This window comes from Oncorhynchus mykiss, chromosome 30 (assembly GCF_057628025.1).
Source record: "Oncorhynchus mykiss isolate SJ-2025 chromosome 30, ASM5762802v1, whole genome shotgun sequence".
Taxonomy (NCBI): Eukaryota; Metazoa; Chordata; class Actinopteri; order Salmoniformes; family Salmonidae; genus Oncorhynchus; species Oncorhynchus mykiss.
In genome coordinates, this window is record NC_143051.1 from 12128920 (window position 1) to 12153564 (window position 24645).

General features: G+C 42.8%; 2 protein-coding genes across 7 annotated transcripts in view; both read left to right on the top strand.

The window, feature by feature from the left end:
* col8a2 (collagen, type VIII, alpha 2) overlaps positions 1–8151 on the top strand; it is a 101425-nt gene extending 93274 nt beyond the window's left edge. For both annotated transcript variants that reach the window (XM_021559856.3, XM_090227562.1), the window contains exon 3: positions 1642–8151. In XM_021559856.3, the coding sequence (XP_021415531.3) occupies positions 1642–3548 (1907 nt within the window). In that variant the 3' untranslated portion in view covers positions 3549–8151. The remainder of the gene's footprint in view (positions 1–1641) is intronic.
* A 2832-nt stretch (positions 8152–10983) lies between these two features.
* The window catches only part of LOC110487937 (protein tyrosine phosphatase type IVA 2), a 48973-nt gene continuing 35311 nt past the window's right edge, over positions 10984–24645 (top strand). The window contains exons 1-2 of one of the 5 annotated variants that reach the window (XM_090227563.1): positions 11295–11391; positions 11499–11672. The gene's annotated coding sequence lies outside the window, so the exon portion shown is untranslated. Of the gene's footprint in view, positions 11875–24645 lie in introns of all 5 variants that reach the window. The other 4 variants (XM_036971819.2, XM_036971820.2, XM_090227564.1 and 1 more) reach the window with 4 other exon arrangements.

The following is a 24645-nucleotide window of genomic DNA, read 5'->3' on the forward strand; positions in this document are numbered from 1 at the left end:
ATCTTTTTAGTTTCCTGAGGGGGAATAGGCTTGTTGGTGATGTGGACACCAAGGAACTTGAAGCTCTCAACCTGCTCCACTACAGCCCTGTCGATGAGAATGGTGGCGTGCTCGCTCCTCCTTTTCCTGTTGTTCACAATCATCTCCTATGACTCCTATGTCCATTCATCTATGATGTTGGCTACCTTTGTCCGTTCCTATGTCTATGAAGATACTTTACCTGAAGTGTTGACATGAGATGGATCCTATGCCAGCATAAACGAGGCCTATACCCTGGTTTTAGAGTTCAATGATGGATGTGATCAACAAGTGGTAACCTACATCAGCCATTCTGGACACACAGCCATTCTATTCTGGATTCACACGTCTTGTTGTCTTTCTATGGCTTGTGTAAATGGCAAGCAGCTACCACCACCTATTGGCCATGAAACTAAATTGCATTGGTATTACCTCTTCCACAAACACAATAAGTGGAAAATCAAGACACTTCAGTATTGCTCAATAGTTATTGCCTGTAGTTAAGTTAATTTAAGTACAAAATTGCCAGGAAATCAACAGAAATTCCTCTCTACTTTATTTTGATGATGTTTAATAAATGTATGTCATAAACTATAAAAAATAAAGAGAATCGCACACTCCATATATAAACTCCCAGTAAATCACCAACATTTCGGCATCACTGTGCCGTCTTCAGGGTGGGAGTTTAAATATGGAGTGTGCGACTCTCTTTATTTCATATAGTTTATAGTTTATTCGCCGTTATTCAGTACCTCCACACAAAATAATTGTTCTGGGTGTGCGCCAGCTCATGTTTTTTATTCTAATAAGTGTAAGTCAAAATACAAATTTATCATCAACAATGACAGGACAGACGAATGGGATGATTGTTGTTGTTAAATCCACGTGTCCAGTTCTAAACTCCCAGTGGCTACTTAATGGTGTTTACCTAAACCTCATACCAAACCAAGTGTTGATCTAAGCTACTGTGGGTCAATGCTTGTCAAAAAAAAACTGTTCAGTCTCGCTTCCAGTTGTTTTTCTTCTTTAGCCAACTTCCTACTAGATCAGCTAGTCCAATATTCAACACACATCCTTCCTCCATTCCATCCTGAATTCCCTGCATCATTGTCTTGACAAACAAAACTAATTAGACAATGACATGAATTTGGCAATGCAGATGCACACTGGCACTAACGTAGAACCATATCTATACTGTATGTAGAACCATATCTATACAGTATTCACTCTAGGTTTTTCAATTCAGTTTACTGTGACTTGAACGGAATGCCTCTTTCAATCAACTGTAAAATCAATTATAGTTTATTGCAAATCCAGGGTTATTGAGTGCTGTCTTAGGGACATATATACAAACCTTTTGTTCATCTATTTACAGAGCCAAGTCACTGACTAAAGAAAAAAAAACTGGGGCTATGTCCCAAACAGCACCTTATTTACCTTAGGGCCCTGGTCAAATGTAGAGCACTATATAGGGAATTTGGGAAGCATTGGAGATGTCATTTGGGATGCATCCTTGGAAATGTTTCATTTTTCAACATTTAAGATACATTTTGTAAGATAATGAAGGATTTGAAAGGGGATGAACAGGTAATCAATCACATGATCTTCCATTTTCTCCTACAGACATGCCACCCATGATGGACGTAAAGGGCGAGCCAGGGCCCCAAGGAAAACCTGGACCTAGAGGCCCAACTGGGCCCTCGGGACTTCCGGGAAAACCAGGGCTGGGGAAACCAGGTCTCAATGGCCAGCCTGGCCTTCAGGGGCCTCCAGGCTTTCCGGGCATTGGGAAGCCAGGACTTCCGGGTCTCCCAGGAAAAGGGGGAATTAAGGGGATGCCTGGGAATAATGGCGAGGTTGGACTCCGGGGTGAACCAGGTCCCAGAGGACTTCCAGGTCAACCAGGTCTCCCCGGCCCAGCTGGCCTGTCTCTTAATGGCAAACCTGGCCTTCCAGGTGGGAGTGGCCAACCTGGGCCTCGTGGAGAACCAGGACAGAAAGGTGGGCCTGGAAATCCTGGGGAGCGTGGACTCAAGGGAGAGAATGGCAATGGGAATCCTGGATTGCCAGGAACCAGGGGCCCCAATGGGCTCAGGGGCCCCCCAGGGCCAGCTGGTAATCAGGGCATGGGAAAACCAGGACTTGACGGGCTTCCTGGTCCTTCTGGGCCTAAAGGGGACCAGGGGCTCCCAGGAGGAATAGGAGAGCCAGGGAAGGCTGGAGGTCCAGGGCTGCAAGGCCAGCCAGGATCCGTTGGATTGGGCAAGCCTGGTAATGATGGATTGCCTGGAGGACCCGGTCCACTTGGGCCTAAAGGTGAGCCAGGACAGAGGGGTTCTCCAGGGTTTCCTGGAGGTCCTGGCTACGGCAAACCTGGTCTACCAGGGACAAAGGGAGACAAGGGCCTTTTCGGGGGACCAGGCGTCCCTGGAGATAAGGGAGAGCCTGGGATGGCGGGACAGCCAGGAGACATGGGCCCAGATGGACAACCAGGACCACCAGGAATACAGGGCCCCATGGGGCTTTCAGGAAAACACGGCATGCCCGGCCTGAAGGGAGAGTTGGGTCCACAGGGGCATCCAGGTCTGCCAGGGATCAGAGGGGACCAGGGTCCTGGTGGTATGTCTGGAAAACCAGGCATTTCTGGAGACAAAGGGCTCCCGGGCCCTAACGGGGCTATCGGAAAACCTGGGCCCAAAGGCGAGGCAGGGCACATAGGCCTGCCAGGAAACCCAGGTCTTTTAGGCAATCCTGGACCAAAAGGGGAGCTTGGGTTTGTTGGGTCTCCAGGACCAAGAGGCCAGTCTGGAATCCCCGGTCTGCAGGGGCCTTCAGGGCCAATGGGGCCACAGGGTATCCCAGGTCTGAAGGGCGAACCTGGGCTGCCGGGTCTTCCAGGTCTGGGCAAGCTCGGAGAAAAAGGAGTTCCAGGTCCCCAAGGTCCCCCAGGAAAGCCAGGCAACTCTGGACTCAACGGCAACCCCGGTCCTCCAGGGCCACCTGGGCCCCCTGGCCCTGCAGGAAACGGACAAACCGGGGTGGCTGGGCTAACAGATTCAGGGCTGGGTGGGGACGAGGTACCAGACGGGAGGAACGGAAAACCACAGTTTGGCCGTGCAGATCTCTCCGCCACCCTGGCACCTGCTTTTACCGCCATCCTCACCACAGCCTTCCCTCCCTCTGGGACGCCCATCAAGTTCGACAGGACCCTGTACAACGGGCAGAATGCCTACAACCCTGCCACCGGTATCTTCACCAGCCCCATGTCTGGCGTCTACTACTTTGCCTACCACGTGCACGTAAAGGGATTCAGTCTGTGGGTGGCACTGTACAAGAACTATGTTCCAGCCACATATACCTACGACGAGTACAAGAAGGGCTACATGGACCAGGCGTCCGGTAGTGCCGTCCTTGAGCTGAAGGAGAACGACCAGGTGTGGATGCAGATGCCCTCGGATCAGGCTAACGGGCTCTACTCCACCGAATACATCCACTCGTCCTTCTCAGGGTTCCTGCTCTGTCCCACATAATGGCCTGCTAGTCAACTATCACCTAGGGTGCCTTCTGATGTCCCTGTATCAAAACACCGGCAGCCAGAATAACACCACCTGTATAATGTTATCATCAACAACATCAACAACGACAGGAAAAGACGTTGTGAACGGAAGATGGAGAATTAAAAAGCAGGAGAAGGATACTTCATGCTGTGCTCTGTTTTTATCTCTTTCTTTAAAATGTCAGTTTTTTTATTTTTACGTGTTTGTTTTTTTAGCTTATATTATTATAATTATTATTATTATTGTCATAATTGTTATTATTATTATTTTGTCATCGTTGTCTGTATTGTTGTTGTTTATTGGATTCGGACTATTAAGTGCCTTACTTTGTCTAAGTAACAGTTATTATGCTGCGTTCATAACTATTTGGGAAGGTGGTAAATACCATTTGGATGCAATCACGTTCTTTGAACTCATTGAGAAACGGCGATTGGCTAACAGCTATCGTGCTTGTAAAATATTATAGTGTTTAAAACCATATTAATAGCTTGCTTTTTATAAATAATGTTTTGTTGTTGCATTTAACTGTCATAAATACTGTTATAATTTCCTTAGTAGGTGACGTTGGAAGTCAGCATGTGGGAGAAGTCGGAGCTCAGCGATGATAGACGAGTTTCCCACTAGTAATTACCAGTTAGAGGAGCGTTAAAGTGTTTTTTTTCCCCCAGTCGTGTGTGGTAAATACCACCTTCCCACTTGGTTATGAACGTAGCATTCGACCTACCCATGTGACTGCACATCCTACCCAAATGCTCTGACATCAGTAGGATTAAATCGTCAGAACCTGGGGCTCTGATTGGTTCCCCTGGCTGCAGTCACTTCCTGCACAAAAAACTCCCATTTCCTTCTGTGTGCGCGTCCTTCCTATTTAAATCAATATTTCACATAAAGATGTACCATTACACATACAGTATGAAGAGTATATTCAATAAACAATTCCTTACGTGAAATAATATCCAATACTTTTCACTTTACTTTAAAAAAAAGTTTTTTAAATACCTGTTATAGGGATCGATGGATCATTGTTTATCAGTACGCTCTGATGTTTTGACAGTCAACTTCTAGTTGTCTGTTGGGTGCTAATTTTCTGGTTCTATGAGAGGCCGGTGCTGAAAGCAATGCTGGTCATTCTAGAAGGTGACGGTTTTGGATCATGGCTATGACTTGACCAATAAGAAGTCATTGCTGGTCATTCTAGAAGGTGACGGTTTTGGATCATGGCTATGACTTGACCAATAAGAAGTCATTGCTGGTCATTCTAGAAGGTGACGGTTTTGGATCCTGGCTATGACTTGACCAATAAGAAGTCATTGCTGGTCATTCTAGAAGGTGACGGTTTTGGATCCTGGCTATGACTTGACCAATAAGAAGTCATTGCTGGTCATTCTAGAAGGTGACGGTTTTGGATCATGGCTATGACTTGACCAATAAGAAGTCATTGCTCTATCCAACTTGTGTAAGATCCACACAAAGCAGGGGACACATAGAGACAGCAGTATTAAACATCCAAGAGTAACCATGCTTTCCCCCGTTTCCTCTTCTTTGACAAAGCATCAATAGTAACCAGTAACCTAAAGAATTATAAATACTGTATATAGAACACATTAAATAGACAAATAAATAAATATATGAATAAATGTGTAAGTTAATCATTATATTAATAAATACATTATGCGTCAGCTAACAGACAGAAATTGTGGGCCAAATGCGTTCGGATCAATGGCATGTTTCCCTGCATCGATCCATTCTGTGGGTATTCCCATTTACTACCTGCATTGCAGCTCCCATGTCACCCTCATTGGGTGCTCTATGGCACACACATATTGATGACATCACTGCTTCTTGTGTCCGCTAACGCCATGGCTGCGGCCGAGCAATCAATGCCCTAGTACCTTTCACATTAACATTTAGAGTGAACGTTCTGAGGGATAGCTCACATTAAAAGCCTCATTCTGTCTACAAACTACAAAGCACATCACAACTACAAATCACATTAACAACTGGCTAAAGGCCATCCAACCTGTTTCTACAGAGTAACCCTTTCAAGGTTCAGATGAAACCCAATGGGTGCATTGGGTGCAGTTCAAATGATCTTACACAACGCTCCCAGTATTTGGTGCTATAGTTATTATCTCATTGTGATGATAAATGTACAGTAACAATGTATAATCCTCCATAAGCCTCAGTATAACATAAAGGCTATACATTCATTTTCCACCTAATGATACATCCACAACTAAAATGGTTTGTCCATTGCTTGGTTAAATGGAACAACTGATGTTGCCACAGTGTATTCCTATTGGAAGTCTTGTGACAGGATATGAAAGGTTAACTTTTGGAAATGACCATACATGAATCTCCATAATAAGTCATGAGAGAGAGAGAGAGAGAGAGAGAGAGAGAGAGAGAGAGAGAGAGAGAGAGAGAGAGAGAGAGAGAGAGAGAGAGAGAGAGAGAGAGAGAGAGAGAGAGAAAGGGAGAGAGAGAGAGAGAGAGAAAGGGAGAGAGAGAGAGAGAGAGAGAGAGAGAGAGAGAGAGAGAGAGAGAGAGAGACTGACAGAGAGGGAGGGAGGGAGGGAGGGAGGGAGGGAGGGAGGGAGTGAGAGAGAGGCCCTGTGGTTGTGAAATTGTTATTGCATAACAGTTAACATGGCTCTGTTATTTCTGGGAGAAACGGTGGGACAAAGGTGAGAAGGGTGTTTGCTGTGTGAGTTCTCCTAGTGCAGTACAGTGTTTCTGTCTGTATCTATTTTTTAACTTCCAGCCGTTAACACTTTATCTGGGTGAAAGATGAACTTCAGAGACCATGGAACATGCTTTCTGAGTCATGCACTTCTAGTTAATACTCCACCACAGTTTTGAATTGAAGATCTGATGTGGTTCAAATAGGACATGTGTGTCATCATGAAGGTTACCTAAATGCACATGTATGGTCCTATAGCTTGGTCAATGTCGCAAAGAGAAGAATTTGGTTTGGTAGTAGTAGTAGTGGGCTACACATCATGCAAAGAGAAGAATTTGGTTTGGTAGTAGTAGTAGTGGGCTACACATCATGCAAAGAGAAGAATTTGGTTTGGTAGTAGTAGTAGTGGGCTACACATCATGCAAAGAGAAGAATTTGGTTTGGTAGTAGTAGTGGGCTACACATCATGCAAAGAGAAGAAACGTCAAATAGACACGTGGGAAATGTATTCAAAGTAAGACGACAGTAATGTTGGAATAAAAACATGAAGGTTTATCGTGAAGACCTTGATTTTCCAGTGACCTTGGGCTCAAGGTTATATCATACAGTATATCACACTCCCTTGCTGTAAGTTCAATGTAGGGGCATCATATAGTATGTTTCCATCATTAGATATATTTACTATTTGTCATCAATGGTGAGAATACACCATTTAGACTGCCCTGATGCTATTCATGGAGGATATAGCAGAATGGTAGGTAGCACCCATTTATTTTCCTAGATTTTGAGTTATCTTTCTGTAACAATACCCAAGAGTAGAAGTTGTATTCAGATTGAGAACCTGAGGCCAACATTCATTCACAATGGTTATCCAGGTTCCTGTGGTAAATAAGAAGAAGAATTAACGTAGGGATATTAATACAATTGCTGTATAGCTGTGTCTAAAGAATGATGTTTTTGAAATGTTCTGGAGAAACGGTCATCGGTTTTGACTGAGTTGAGCCTCGTGTCTCACGTTCAGTGTTTTAGGTTTATCCAATGCACTCTCACTAGTCTCGGTGCCCCTAATCCTCTCATCAGAACCTGAACATCCTTAAGCAAAGTTTGTGTATCATTACTGTTGTGTAAGTCTACTAGACAATTCAAGACTTGTTCTTGTTATGTACTGTATTCCAGACATTCGGAAAGCCATTTTTGAGTGGTGTGGTCGGACAGACTGTTACTCTCCTTTTGTCTATTCCTTGTCATAGACAATGTCACTTGGTTTCAGAGCTTGCAGTGTGTGCAAATAATTTTTCCCAAATGTACTGCCTTGATCATAAACTGATTAGACTTGTTTTCTATTCAATGATTAAAAAAACTATAAAAAATACGCCTTGCTTCGGTTTTAAGGGATATTTGTTTGTTATAGTTTGGAGATAGATGTTATAGTTTGGAGATAGATGTTATAGTTTGGAGATAGATGTTATAGTTTGGAGATAGATACAAATGAGATGGATACAAATGGGCATTTTAATTTGCACATGACCTTAATGAAGATGTCTTTATACATTTGTGATAATTTAACTGTAACGCCAAAACCGCCCACCGAAGCCTAGATGGTATAAATGGTATTTAACAGCGTTGAACGAGAGCATTTAGAACACCTAGTTAGCATTCTAGCATTGTTCATGAAGGATTATTTTTGTGGATTTTAAAAAACATGCTTTTTTTGTGTAATGTACAATGTATCAACCTATAGGATTTTTTGTTGTCTTATACATGGCTATTGTGTGCCCTCTATGCAATATGGGTATAAAATGCACTCTTTTTGATTGAAAATGTTTTGTCTGCTTATACAAAATCTACAGTACTTGATTGTATTGATACCAAAACAATAAATACTTTATTGTATATCTGTGTTGATTTTTGTCTAGATTTCACATCCATGTGAAACACACATCACATTTGGTTACAGGGAGTATTAGTAGTGTATGCTTACTGTGTCTGGGGCTTAGTATAAAAGACTACATAGGCTATCCAATTTGCTCTCAGAATGGTATGTACTGTACCAATGAAGATATTGGCCTCAAGTCACTCTGGAGAATAACCAGTAATGTGTATGGTGTCTTATCTAGAAGAGAGCCACCTGATGGTATCAATGTTCCATGGTCTGGTAAGGACTCCACTAGACTGAGCATAACAACCACATCTACATCCATCAAACAGACGGTGTGTTTTTGCCTGTCACACACACACACTGGAAGCAAGAGCTGCTACTCTTCACAAAGATGTCCAGTTGGGAAAAGTGGGGTGGCCTATCTAGTCTGGCTGAAGCCACTCACATGACTCACAAGGAGGGAGAGCTACTACACACTGGTCTGGACAGGAGGCCGTTGTTAATGCAGAATTCACACAGAGTTGTGCTTTTGTTTCTGGCTGAACATTGATTGGTTCTCTCAAATGTATTTTTCTTTCCTGGGGAATTGAGACCTCATGTGGTTTGGATTCGAAAATCCAACAGTTGTATTTGAAGGGGCTGTGTGGTTGTCCATGTGGTTTTGAGTGAGAAAGAGACAGAGGAGAACCAATCAGGAAAAAATAACATTTTTGTATTTATTTATTTCACCTTTATTTAACCAGGTAGGCAAGTTGAGAACAAGTTCTCATTTACAATTGCGACCTGGCCAAGATAAAGCAAAGCAGTTCGACACATACAACGACACAGAGTTACACATGGGAGTAAAACAAACATACAGTCAATAATACAGTATAAACAAGTCTATTTAAGATGTGAGCCAATGAGGTGAGATAAGGGAGGTAAAGGCAAAAAGGCCATGGTGGCAAAGTAAATACAATATAGCAAGTAAAACACTGGAATGGTAGATTTGCAATGGGAGAATGTGCAAAGTAGAAATAAAAATAATGGGGTGCAAAGGAGCAAAATAAATAAATAAAATACAGTAGGGAAAGAGGTAGTTGTTTGGGCAAAATTATAGGTGGGCTATGTACAGGTGCAGTAATCTGTGAGCTGCTCTGACAGTTGGTGCTTAAAGCTAGTGAGGGAGATAAGTGTTTCCAGTTTCAGAGATTTTTGTAGTTCGTTCCAGTCATTGGCAGCAGAGAACTGGAAGGAGAGGCGGCCAAAGAAAGAATTGGTTTTGGGGGTGACTAGAGAGATATACCTGCTGGAGCGTGTGCATTCCCCTCATTATCGACGCATCGTGCCGACAACATCAAAATAGCCTTTCCAGACTGAAGTCAGGAGGACTTCGAGTTAGGTGTTAGCCAGACTTTTACCTGATCATAGCGAACGTAGATTACGCAGGCCTAAATCAGCTACAGTAGTTAGCTAGCTAGTTAATTATGCTGTCAAAATAATATCATAGCTATTATTTTACTTGATTTGAGTTTGTTCTGCTGCTGATATCTGCCTCTTAATTGACTACTTCCCTGTACCTGACCACGAGATACGACAACACGCAACTGAAAAGTACTTCTAAGATGATGTAACTTTTATTGGTAATCACCATCTAGTCTCTGTAGACATCCGCGTTGTCTCCCACAATGTTTTTGTTTGTTTGATTACTACTACTACTCACCACCAGGGGGCGCCTGTATCAGCTGTATCCCTTACTGTAGCAGCAGTACACACTCCTTCGGTGGGAGAAGGAAACGGCCGCGTGGGGGACTGGTACATTTCCAGTGAAATTAGCTAGTTCAATGGGTAATCTGTTACAACAGAGAAAATAGACTAAACATAAAATAAAATGTATTCCATTTTTTTTTTTTTTACCAATCTGCGAGGATGTTCAGTTCAATTAAACATTTTATGTTGATATGGGTGTTTTGGGTGCAAGTAAGCCTATATAGTGTTGGCACATTTGTCAAAAGCTACTTTATTATTTTAATGACATTGACAATGCTTTGTTCAATGTTCTGTTTCTCATAAGAATCACCATTATAAAGGGACAGTCCAATTGACCACTAGGTGGTGTTTATGTCTCACTAAAAGGTAACATGGACCAAAACAGAGGACCTATTTCGTTAATTGAGAATAATGTCCGAGAATAACATGATTTATCATATTGGATACATATTCACGCATGGCGTTACTATTATATTTCCTTAATTCATAACATGACATTAGATTAATCAATGATTAAGCCATATAAAAAAATAAAAAGCTATGGGCTGTATCTGACCAATATTTTCTATAGCCAATCACACAAAACAAGTGATTACGTCATCGCTTGACTGTTTGTTATACTATAACATGGCTAGTAAAACAGGACAAGGCTTCTTGGCTGGAGGTAATCTAACTAGGTGGACCACAATGGGTGCGTTTTGAGTTTTAAGGCGAAAGCAACCGACTGTAGACAAATGTCCAGGGTTGAAGTCAGGTGCATCTGCCACAGATGAAAGATGGACAATAATGTGGTTTTCCAAAAGCAAGGCTCAGATCAACATGGCAGTGTTGCCATTGTTTATAAAAGTTTATCTTTATAATGTCGAAATAAAGATGGCTGCAACCCCCATATCACACAGTAACCAATTGAAACCATGTGTGTACATTGTACAATCAATCTGTGAGAAAGAGCATCAAAAATCACATTCATTTGTATATATCAATTGTATACATGAATTGCGGAAAAGTTGGATTCTGTTTCAGTCATGTCTTTGGTCACATTCACATGGGTAAAAAAAACACCCGAATGATTGGTTGGCAATAGAGCCTCCCACAATACAGGCGATGGATGCAGGATGACGTTGGTGAAGAGCAACTGCAGAAATTTGCAGTAAAAATTGTATTACCTCTGGACCACATTATTATTATTTTTGTCAAATTCATGCACTCAACATATACACATAAGTGGACAACTGGTAAATAATGCAATACACTTTGAAAGGCGTTGAACAACGACGGCCAGACTTGACAAAAATGATCCGCTCGAACACTCCCAATGGCTCAATTTACCAACTCTTGAGTCCCGATGCTCGTCACTCAGAGATTGGTGATGATGAGTCGGAACATTTATAGTCGGAACAGGTAAAGCGGAAATGTCCGATATGCTGATTCGTTGAACGCGGCACGTACCAGTTACCAAATCAGACATTTCTGAGATTCCTCGTTCCGACTAGCACATGAACGCGGTATTACCATTGCTCAACTTGAAATAAAGAATATATCTCGAGGATTCCAGTTTAATATTACAAAAAAACAGCCTATTTGTTAAACATTGTTGTTTTGTGATCCCTAGTTTTCTTGCGTTCCGAGTGACGTTAACGAGATTACCACCTTGAAACTCCTCCCAACAGTTCCGATGTGAGCTCTCTCACCCACAAGAGGAACTAAAAAGATCTGACAGCAGTTACTGCTCCCCATCCACATTCTCCGGGATAGTCACTGGTTTTCAATGTCCAGCCTGCTCTTTGTAAGTAAGAACGCTTGTTCATATCGTTATACATTGTCACACAAAAAAACCCAGATAACTATTTCGCTACAGCGTCAGTCTTATTGGGAAGAAAGTAGCTAGCTAAGGCTAGCCTGCTAACGCTGGAATATGGCAACTAAATAAGTCGTTTTCCAACTCTGCAGCTTCGCCGATCTACAGAAAATGTTGGCAAAACACCAATGTTCGTCAACTTAAATTAAACATTTAATAGCGAACGACTAGTAGGCTTTATCGAAAAAGCCTTAACATCGACAACAGCTAACGTTAGCCAGTCAACTGCCCGTTTCCTGCGTAACGCCGGTAACTAGCTATAGGAAGATAACGTTCGTTTAGTTAGCATGCAAGCTAACCACGCTAACGGACGCGAGCTAGCTAACTAGGAGTTATTGTGGCTAGTCAACCAACTACGCCATAGTATTACTCGATAACTAGTTTTGTTTCTGTTTATAAACCCCGATAGCTTTGTTAGTGCTAGCCAGCTATTCGTTTGACCCACACTAACAGTTACAGCCCAATGTGTCCCATTTTTATTTTCTGAACTGCCTTGCTTGTAACCGGCTGGTTAGCATAACTTTAGCAGGGTAGTTAGTTGCATGCCTTAACAGACGGAGAAGGGGCTAGTCAACGTTGTTGGGTAAACATTAAAGTTACATACAAACATCGGCCTATTTTACAAGACATGCGGTACCGTTTCTTGTGTCAATGTTATATTTTGTCCTCTATATGAATTAACTGATCGAGAAGGCTTGCTAGCCAAATATAATTAGCCTGTTTGCTAAGTTGCTAGGTGATGAGTCTACAGTACCCACTGATGTATAGCTAGCTATACGTATATAGCTACCTTAGCTACATGTGAACAGGAACAAGGGCAACTATCTGTAGCCTAACTACCCAGTGTTGTACTGGAAACGTCGCTGTCTGGTTTCGATGTACAGAGTTTTGGTCGGTCCTACCGTTGACTATGGACCGGTGTAACATGACAACGTTACCCGAATGCACTTGTCTCCTGTTGCCAAGGCTTCACGCACACTGCCGAGCGCACGGCAACATTGTCAGGGGAAGCGAGATTGGATGTTAAGGTAACATACACTGTACAAGCTGTCCAATTTGATATCCCCGGTGGTTAAATCGAGACATGCATATTTTTAGACATGGTTGTTTTGGGTTCTTATCGGGTAATGTCTGGCTAACTAGCTAGTAGTTCACACTCAAACCAAGGCAAACGTATGTTCTGCTCTCTGGTTTTTGTAACACTCAGTCAACAATTCAGAGACAAGTGGACTTGAGGAAATGCATTTGGGGAGGAAGTTGACTTGAACAGCTGTGAAAGTCATAGCTATCTAGCCATTGAAATCCGCTTAACTAGTCGCCTAAATTGTAAATAACACCAATCTACACACAATACCCCACATTGACAAAGCAAAGCAGTGTTTTAGACATTTTTGCAAATCTATTCAAAATAATGGAAATATGATATTTCCATAAGTTCAGACGCTACCCTACCTGGGCTGGCAGGTAGCCTAGTGGTTAGAGCGTTGGGCCAGTTGACAAGGTGCCGTTCTGCCCCTGAGCAAGGCACTTAACCCACTGTTCCCAGGGCACCGAAGACATGGATGTCGATTAAGGCACACCTCTCTGATTCAAAAGGGTTGGGTTAAATGCAGAAGACACATTTCAGTTGAAGGCATTGTTGTACAACTGACTCTACTTTGTTCAGGCACCTTTGGCAGCGATTACAGCCTCGAGTCTTCTTTGGTATGATGCCACAAGCTTGGCACACCTGTATTTGGGGAGTTTCTGTGTGTAACTATTTAACTGTACTAGAATGCTTAAATGATCGCAAACATTTTAAATAATCATTATTTGTTTTTTTTGGCAAGGAAAATATCAGATATCGTAGTGGCCAAAAATGGTCATGTCGGTGCATCCCTAATGGATTCAATAATTTTGTTTGTAACTCCGGTAGGGCAACATCTGATAAATAGTGTGTACCGGGGCTGGACCAGTCGGCGAAAGCCAACATCATATACGACAGAGGACTGTTGATTGTCGACAGGGCAATGAATTCCATTATCTTGGCGTTAATGGGTTTCGCCTTTGCGTTGTCTCACTGAAATGTTCTTACTCTTTCAAATGACTGCTGGACTTGAGCTTTAGTTGTTGGAAGTGTGAAGTATTTTCCTGTTTTTATGTGTAGCACTGTATTTTTCGTGGCGTCACCTACTTTTATATAGGTATGCATGTCAATTTTGACATCGGTTTTGCACATCGGTGTTTAACTAGACATCGGGTCTATGCCATTGTTGGCATTTTTATCTAATATTGTCAGACTCCGATATGCTCAGCGATTATATATCGTGCGTTCCTGGAATCCATTTTAGAATAAGGCTGTAACGTAACAAAATGTGGAAAAAGTCAAGGTCTGAATACTTTCTGAATGCATTGTATATCATAAATGTAATCTGTATCAATTGACTGACTGTAAATCCATTTCCTGTAGGACCTTGCTAGCTTATTTTATTGTTTCAAGTAGGGTTCTCACGGTACCAGTATCTATGTCAAAAATAAAACGAAGCAGACAACTATTTTTGGATCTTAAAAAAAAAATAAAGTGCCTTTATTCAAAATATTGTGTGCTATAGCTTGGAAAAGAAACTGGGTGACATCGGGCTGTTTTGTCTCCAACGCCTAGACTGTTTTCCTCAGGAAAGTTTGTTTGCTTTATGTTTTGTTTTGTTTCTGCAATACCTCTGAGTATGGATATAATAGTATAGTGACAACCCTAGTGGGTTTCACTGAACTGCTTTATCATAAAGCTAATTGGCGTACGAGGCTGGAGCCAGGAGCCGCTGGAAATAGCTCCCTTCAGCCAACCCACATGTATACAGCCTGATGCCAAGGGCAAGCTTTCAACGGCCAGGCATGGAGGGCCTCATTCACCAGATTCCATGCTACGCATACCGGTATCACACCCCACTCCCTGTCTGTATGTCTTCTGCTGTACAGTATATGCTCTGGATTCAGGTTAGCTTCGGGCACAGGATGCATCCCAAATCACCCTGGCCTATTCCCTACTCTACTTTTGATCAGCTCCTTTTGAGACACAACCACACATCTAGGATCATCGCACCTGCTGAGTTTTTATGGAGGAACATTACAAAAGTGACTGATCAGTCTGGACTTGAAGTGTTGATCCCTCTCTCTGGGGCTTGGATTGGCAGTAAACATGGTGTGAGTCATCGTGAAAACAAATGTTTGCTCACATGCCGCAACTGAATTGTCTGCTTTGAACACTGATAGTCTTCTCAATGCTGGATGGTACTAGACATTGCTGTGGTCCATTGTCATTTGGTCTACATTACTACTTTAGTTGTTGTGGCCAGAATTGTATATTTTATTGTCAAATAGTGAAGTTGTCTTTTGTATGGGAACCTGATGGGTGGTGTCTGCACAGCTGACACTTCGCTAAATGGTGTGACATTTGGCACACAGAGGAAGGTTCCCCTCTCTCTGCATTAGCAGCATAAAGAAAGACGAGTGTGACAACAGGGGAAGTCTTCAGCCTTGGTTACTGTAACAGAGAAAGCTGAGACTAGCAGTGGCAGGTACAGTAACATGAGGCTAGGCAAGGGTCACTGGGGGGGGGGCTGTCTGTGTAGCTGGCGCTGGGCCTGGTTTGACCACAGGGTGCCTGTGTCTGATGAAAGGTGGCGTTGATGAGCATGTCATGTCTTCTAGTCTGCCTTGTGTAACGGATTAGCCCATTTACGTGTTCATGCCCCTGGGGCTCTGGCTGGAGTGTTTGAGAGAGGATCTATATCCTCTGTTTTGGTGCGTGTTTCGCTGGTCCTGAAATCCACTTGGCTCTCTCTCTCCACCATGTCCTCCTATGAACACTCAAGGGAGGCCCACAAGTCTGGGATCAGATTACACCACACTTAATCCTACATTTAACCATTGGCTACATCTACATATCTGATTCTGTATCAGTAGGTAGCGTTTCCCTACACCACGCTGACACCGGCTATTATTCCTCTGCTATTGGTACTGTTTACTGTAGGCTGTCATTGTAAATGAGAATTTGTTCTTAACTGACTTGCCTAGTGAAATAAGTAAAATTCTCTGGTTATAAAGAGGGCATGGAGGGCTAGCCAGCACTGACACCTCTTCTTGATTCTGCTCCCACCTTCTTGTAACAGGAATACAGGATATTCTACGGTGATGGTATTTACAGCAACCTTCTTTCCAGTTAGACAGAATCTGGTCCTAAACGTACCACTCAATAGGTAGCCTATTGTGCGCTCTCTGGCAATGGCATCGACACATTTAGTTTGGCGTTGACACTTTTTGTAGACAAGTATGTTTTGCTGTTGTCTTGGTTGGTCTAGAATCTGTGGTGACTGACTGTGTTTTGGAACAAGCCTGGTTGCTTAAACAATTCTTAAATTGCATTGCCACCACTTTCTCTGCTCTCAGTGGTGGCCTTTTCTATTCAACCAGCTTGTTATTGTTTATTATTAACTCTGCGTTGTTGGGGACACGTAAGTCAGCATTTCACTGTTAGTCTACACCTGTTGTTAGTCTACACCTGTTGTTTATGGAGCATGTGACAAAAATAACGATTTGATTAAGAAGCGAGATGTTTGACTCCTCACAACCTGTGGCATGAACGTACTGTGGTGCAGACCTGAAGCCTGATCTGTCAGTTTCTGCATTTTTACCGCATGTACATAGTAACCAGCAACACAGAAATCAATCAGGCATTTTATCAAAACAAACAAATGAAGTAAATAGCCCACATTATTTAAAACAGTTCATGAATTGAGTTTTTCAGGTTTCTGTTTTTTCCAAAGTATATATTTTGTGCATTGCACACGGGGGCGTTCTCGTTGCCTCTTCAGAAAGCTTCCATCTGGTAGATCTGGTAGATGTGTGCATTGCACACGGGGGCGTTCTCGTTGCCTCTTCAGAAAGTTGCATGAAATTTGAAACCCCTGATGCATTTTGTTCATGTCTTATGATAAACTTTGGCTAATTAGTAAATGTTCAATACATTTAGTTGATTCCCTACAAATGTCAACACTTTCCTGAATATTGTTGAGTTTTTTATGGATTCCACTAGGGCCCTAATTATTATATTTGGGCCAGAATGATGCTGTCCACTACCTATTGTTCATGCAGTGATGATTCACCATCTTCTTCTAATGTTTATATAATTTATCTTCAGATAAATGGCAAAAAGCTTAGGCCTGCTACCAGTAGCCTATGCGAATGAGGGAGCCAAATGAACAGCTCTCTCTCCGATGTGATTCGGTAGGCTACATTGCATGGTGAGACGAGTCACTCCAAGTTGAGCATCACTGTCTAGCAATCCGACGACATAGCAACAAAAATAAGAATGTTTTTTCTTTGGTTTACTTGTCCTGATGCGAGACTTTATTCAGTCACCTTTTTATAAACTAGTTAACGCCTGCTGTCCAGTTGTCAGAGTAAATAGCCTACTATGCTCTACTACTACTCTGTGTGGCTGGCTGTGAAACACAAATAAAATGGTTCTAAAGAAATGTGTGAAACAATAAGTCGTAGATTTCGACTCATTACCCCTTACATTACATGGGACTTGATAATTCATGAGCATCATGCCCCTCCATGTAAAGAAATTTGACTGCAACAAGAGATCTGTATATAATGACGAGATGCTCATGTCTCCGCCCTAACAGTGGGAGTGTTTGTCCCAAAGGCGGGAAGGCAGGCGTCAAGCTTTAGGTCCAAAATAAACCCATAGACACGCATTGGGCTTATTTTGGACAGATTTTTGCGAGTTTAACCTCTCGCTTTCTTTCGTTTGTGTTTTCCTGTCATCCCTCACTTTGACTGACTGACCGCCTATCCTCTCAATAGATTGCTAGAAGATGCTTATCGTTTATTGTAGCGGGAGAGGGCTCAAAGGATGACTGAATATAAACTTTTAATAGGAAATTAGCTCGGTTAATGTGAAGGGAAAATGAGTATGTGACCGGCTGATTACCTGACGCCAATGGAAAACACTGGGTTAGGAGCTGTGGGTGGTAAGCTGGTCTTAAAACTGTAGGTAAGCCATGTCCAAGCTAGAAAGGCTTCTGCCCTATGGGCCAATCTCCTGTTTATCTAGCGTGAGGCAGCATTAGTACAAGTACACCCCCTGGACAGGATGCAAAGTCTAATACAGTAGCTTCTCTCTTTTCTCTCCCTGCGCCTCCTGGTGCTGCGCCTCCTGCTTGTCAGTGTTAATATTTGTTCCCCTGGAGGGACAGGAGCTGGTCCCGATGGAGCTCCTGTCTGTCCACTCCCCAGAGATACCCGCTTGTTGTTATGGCAACAGGCATTCTCTGTTCTGACTGTTTGTCAGTGGCATCTGGAGTCTTCGATCCTCAGGCTGTGATTGCATGGGCTAGGCCAACCGCCAGGCCATGGGAGGATGAATGACTTGAGCAGAGTTGGCTCAAGGCTACTTTCTCAAGGTGATTGGTCATAGGATTATGACGCATGATATAGTCAATCTGAACACGCATACCTGACTGCCACAGGAAGTACCAGTCACATGTTATGTCTCCCTCCGTGTTAATATTAAGTCCCTTGGTTCTGTTTGGTTATATGAAAACTTGTTCTAAGAGCAAACCATAAGGCCTAAATGGTGTGCGTTCGTGCATGTGCAGGCGTGGCGTTCTGAAAATGCCTTCAGTAAAATAGGTAACTATCTTAAATTGAAGTGAAAGTTCAAACCAAACCCTGTAGACACGGAACTTCCCCGTCTCTCCTCTTAACATTGGGAAACCCCAGTCCTACTAAAGGTCCAACACCGTCTCTTCCAGCCAGCGTAGAACAAGACGGCAGACCTGATTTTCAAAATCTATTGAAATAGTTCGAAATACTTCATTTGGGCTTGATTTGAGTTTGCCTTGTGCAAGTCCCAAAATGGCAGACCCCACTCACCTGTCACTCGAAGACAGGCTAAAGAAAACGCTGTAGTATTTGAACCTGGGTCTGCAGGAGAGGAAGGTGAGCTACCTCCCTTCACTAACTATCTGACCAGGGCTGGTTAGGCAGCCCGACCTGGGGTGCTAGCCTTCTGGAAGGGACCTGATTTAGATTGGTGACGGGAGATTATGACTCATTAAAAAGCTCATAGGCAGTTGCCTGGTGACTCCCTTCTAGCCCACTTTCCACCACAATGGCACTGTCTAGCATGCTCTGAGGCAGGGAGGGGAATTGAGTACGAGAGTGTTCTCACGCCACATGTTGCAGACTACACTATATATATATATATATATATATATATATATATATATATATATATATATATATATATATATATATATATATACATATACACACACACACACACACACACAAAAGAATGTGGACACCAATGTTCCCTCTAATGTTTTCATGCACTGAGCAAATTTCAGGTCTGCTGAGCGCAAACCTCACCGTTGTGAAAATTCTGTGCAACTGTGGACACAGTGGCTGTACCCGCTTTAAGCCAAGTAGGCTTCTGTGGCTATTTGATTATAATGTAGGCTTACCAGAGTGGCTTACCATCCCAAAGAATGGGAAAAATGCATCCCATAACATTTTAACATGGAAATAGCTGTTCTGTCATTCAGCCTACAGTAGCAGCCAATGTGTGGTGTTCAATGTAGGCCTACATTCCATGAGACCTTTGAAATGAACATGCAGGACTTGACAATAAGCTGTTCATCCACTTGTCCTTCAGACAAGGTGACTGAACATGTGCTTTGATGCAATAAACCATAGCATTATTATAGAGAATCAAACCAATGATACTACCCTTTGCTTATTGGCTGCTTAGCTTATTCAAGGCTGTCACCAAATATAACACTGCCCACTGACTCGCTTTTAAAAGATAGAAATCACTCCCCTTTTGCTGTCCACAAATGATCTATAACTGGGCTAAGAACTCACGAACTAGCAAAGGGTATGAACACAATGTGCACATGTGGTTACATGCAGCTCTTGCTTTTATCTCAAAACAAGCTCATTTACTCAGGACCTCAGCTGTAAACACAGTCCAGTTCAAAGTGAATGGCACAGATCCATACATGGCAATGGTCTATTTGCAGATAGGCCTACTGAAGCTCTGATTGGTTATGCTGCACCGGTCTGTGTAGAGCACAGTTTGAGTCGTGAGCAATAGAATTAGAATCCTATCCCGACACGCGTTCTGCCTACAACAAAATCTCTCCCGCGATTCGTTTCGGGTTATGTTGCATTGAAAGTAGCTAATATTGCGTTGATTCGATCGAAATTGCCACAGTAATGGGAAACGTTAATGGTGTTAACTAACGGGGAAAAGTGAGTGAAGTTCAAACTTATGCTTCTCTCCGTGGGCAGATATTTCTTCTGTGCTCTGCAGAAGGGGGTGTAGTCTAATGGGAATAGTCTCGGGCTACTGCGTGCCCACTCACATGCAGCTTAGAGGTAACATTGGTGGACACCCCTTCAAATGAGTAGATTTGGCTATTACAGCCGCACCTGTTGCTGACAGGTGTATAAAATTGAGCACCTAGCCATACAATCTCCCTAGACACACACAGCAGTAGAATGGCCTTACTGAAGAGGTCAGTGACTTTCAACGTGGCACCGTCATAGGATGCCACCTTTCCAACAGGTCAGTTTGTCAAATTTCCCTGCTAGAGCTGCCCTGGTCAACTGTAAGTGGAAATGTTTAGCAGCAACAAAGTGGTAGGCCACACAAGCTCACAGAACAGGACCGGAAGAGTGCTGAAGTGCGTAGCATGCAAAAAATAATCTGTCCTCGGTTGCAACACTCACTACCAAGTTCCGAACTGCCTCTGGAAGCAGCGTCCGCACGTCTGTTCATCGGGAGCTTCATGAAATGGATTTCCATGGCAGGAATAATGGTCTGGGGATGTTTTCCATGGTTTGGGCTCCTTGGTTCTAGTGAAGGGACATCTTAACGCTACAGCATACAATGACATTCTAGATGGTTCTGTGCTTTGTGGCAACAGTTTGGGGAAGGCCCTTTCCTGTTTCAGCATGACAATGCCCCTGTGCACAAAGCAAAGGTCCATACAGAAATGGTTTCTCGATCGGTGTGGGAGAACTTGACTGGCCTGCATCAGTGCCTGACCTCACCAATGCTTGTGGCTGAATGGAAGCAAGTCCCCACAGCCTTGTTCCAAAATCTAGTGGAAAGCCTTCCCAGAAGAGTGGAGGCTACTCTTGCAGCAAAGGGGTGGACCAACTCCATATTAATGCTTGTGATTTTGAGATTGAAATGTTTGACGAGCAGGTGACTTTTGGTCAGGTAGTGAACTTTGACAAGTGTAGCTTGTTCCTCTTTCACTTTCACGCCCCCTTTCGGTCACTGGGGTGGTTTTCACGCCCCCTTTCGGTCACTGGGGTGGTTTTCACGCCCCCTTTCGGTCACTGGGGTGGGGTGGTTTTCAATAGTGGTTTAGTAAAAACCCTGGGGGTGAAACTCTGGTTGATCTGCTCAGGATGTAACACGTCAACAGTGACCTGGTGTTCCGTTTGAGATGTTAGAACTTTCAAATCACTCCGACTTGGGACAGGTAAATGTGGCAACTGTGCTGCTTCCCAAATTCTATTCCCTATCTCAATTTTTTTTTATACGGTTACTTATCGGGATATTTTAAATAGGGAGCCAATTTGTTTTAGGCACTTTTTTTGCATGACTGATCAACACTGGTTTTCTCATGGCTCTCTTGTCATTCTGCAGCAGACATATGGTGAGCAATATGTTTGGAACACAGAATCGCAATAAAATCATAGTATGAAATCATAATACATATATAATCAAGAGACGTGCAATACATATTTTATAGTCACTTCGGTATTGTGAGGTCCCTGGCAATTTGCAGCCCTACTGTTCCCTATACAGTGTACTGCTTTTGACCAGTAACCTTTCTCTCCAATCCCGGCAGTGGGAGGCATTACTTGTTTTTTTTCTCTTATGTTTTTGTAGTAAATATTTCAGTTCATTTTTTATTCCTGTGACCACCAACCTGGGATCTCCTCAAAGAATGATTCTAAGGCACTCACAGAATGCAGTCAGGCAGGCCTCTGGAATGGGTGTGTTGTCACAACACCAGGACTTTGACTTCGATACCAGGTTCAGTATCACTTTACTCAATACCAAAACAATACTCGATGCTAAAATGTTACCATGGCAAAAGACAGATTTCCCATTTTCACGTTTCTGCTCTCAAAGCATACTTTTTTAATAGAAAAACATTGCCTATTCTAAATCCACAAGAATGCTTGAACCACTTCAGGGGACCACTTTTGAGGCCCGTGGGGGGGGGGGGGGAGAAGATCGGGCAGGAGAAAGGTCGGGGGGGATCGGGCAGGAGAAAGGTCGGGCCCGGGGAGGGGGTGAACCAAATAATGAAAACATTTTGTCACACGTGCCGAATACAACAAGTGTAGGTAGACCTTAGTGACATGCTTACTGACAAGCCTTTAATTAACAATGCAGTTTTTTAAGAAGAAAAAAAAAAATTTACTATAAGAAATGAAGAAGAATAATAATGTAGAAAAATAAGAAATATAACAAGTCATTTGAACTAGAGGTCGACCGATTTATGATTTTTAAATGCTGATACCGATTATTGACAATTACAACAATACTGAACAATGAACACTTATTTTAACTTAATATAATACATCAAATCTATTTAGTCTCAAATTCCTGAAACATGTTCAGTTTGTTTTAAATAATGCAAAAACAGTGTTGGAGAAGAAAGAAAAGTGCAATATGTGCCATGTAAAAACGCTGTTTAAGTTCATTGCTCAGAACATGAGAACATATGAAAGCTTGTGGTTCACTATTCCCAGTTAAGAAGTTTTAGGTTATAGTTATTATAGGAATTATGACACGTCGACTATTTCTCTCTATACCATTTGTATTTCATATACCTTTGACTGTTGGATGTTCTTATAGGCACTTTAGTATTAATCTCGGGAGTTGATAGGCTTGAAGTCATAAACAGCGCTGTGCCTCAAGCATTGCTAAGAGCTGCTGGCAAACGCAGTAAACTGCTGTTTGAATGAATGCTTACGAGCCTGCTGATGCCTACCACTGCTCAGTCAGACTGCTCTATCAAATCATAGACTTAATTATAATAAACACACAGAAATTCGAGCCTTTGACATTAATAATGGTCAAATCCGTAAACTATCATTTCGAAAACAAAACGTCTAAATATTGCTGTTACATTGCACAATCTTCAATGTTATGTCAAAATTATGTAGCATTATGGCAAATTAATTACTGTCTTTGTTAGGAAGAAACACGGTTCGCTACGAGCCAGGTGCCCCAAACTGTTGCATATACCCTGACTCTGCTTGCTCTGAACGCAAGAGAAGCGGCACAATTTACATGCTAACATGCATTTATTTTAACTAAGTATGCAGGTTTAAAAAATATATACTTCTGTGTATTGATTTGAAGAAAGGCTTTGATGTTTATGGTTAGGTCTGGCCCTGCAGCCTTGTGAATGTTGACCTATTTAAAGGGTTTACTCACATTGGCTACAGAGAGCGTGATCACACAGTCGTCCAGATCATCTGATGCTCCCATGCAAACTTCAGTGTTGCTTGCCTCGACATGGGCATAGAAGTTATTTAGCTTGTCTGGTAGGCTTGTGTCACTGGGCAGCTTGCGGCTGTGCCTCCCTTTGGTTCGTAATAGTTTGCAAGCCCTGCCATAGCCGGTGTAGTATGATTTAAATCTTAGTCCTGTATTGGTTCGTAAGAGGGTATAGCGAGATTTCTTGTAAGAGTCCTGCTACTTGTTGCTCAGTGAGGATGTTGCCTATAATCCATGGCTCCTGGTTGGTGTATGCACGTATGTTCACTGTGGGGATGACATCATTGATGAAGCCAGTGACTGATGTGGTGTACTCCTCAATGCCATCGGAAGAATCCCAGAACATATTCCAGTCTGTGATAGCAAAACAGTCCTGTAGCTTAGCCAATTGTGCGTCGGCCCACGGACCTCCCGGTCGCGGCCGGTTACGACAGAGCCTGAGCGCGAACCCAGGGACTCTGATGGCACAGCTGGCGCTGCAGTACAGCGCCCTTAACCACTGCGCCACCCGGGAGGCCCTAAGTTGGAAACATTTTAACATTTTGCGAATTCCATTCTGTGAGTGGGGAGGCAGACAGAATATGCAACACGTGCGCGGGCATTGCAAAATTAATTTATGCATGTTATTCATTAATTTCATCCAAACTGCTCACGAGCACCTGTATAGTCTGCCGCTAAAATAGAACTTGGTTCTATTAGTGATGCTTGATGCGCTGCAAGTCCCGCCTCTCCCATCTCATTGGTTTTAGGAGTACATACCCACGTGGTTGATTGAAAGATGAACTGAGGTCCATACTCCAGTATAGTTGGTGGTGGTAATATACCTTAAAGTTGGTTTTCAACCTCCAGAAGAAGTTTGGTTTCCCCCTTCATCTGTGGATTGTCAGAGTAGAGAACAAAATGGGTAAAAATTCTACAAAGAGCCAGAAAAAAAGGTCTGAGTGTTTTTCAGGTAAATTAACAACCCAGTGTTTATATCCCAGGACAAGTTGTCTAGCCACAGTAAGCTAGCTAGCTAAATGGCCATGAATGTGTCATGTGTTTTCAAACTGGCCCCAAATTAAAATAGTTGGTTCATAGTTTTTGGTATTTCTACCTACGTGTCCTGGTCACATCTGGTGTGGACGGTCCAAATCAACATGCGTGTCAACATGTCCGGTCTAGTCAGCATGTGACATAAGGCTAACAGCCATTCATGCATTTGAGTGTGTGGAGCCGTGAACTGTCCATTTATTTATGTGGTGCTAAAATGTTATAATTTGTCAATGCGTAGAGTTTATGTTCCCTCTGCAAACGTGAGATTATGACACGTTG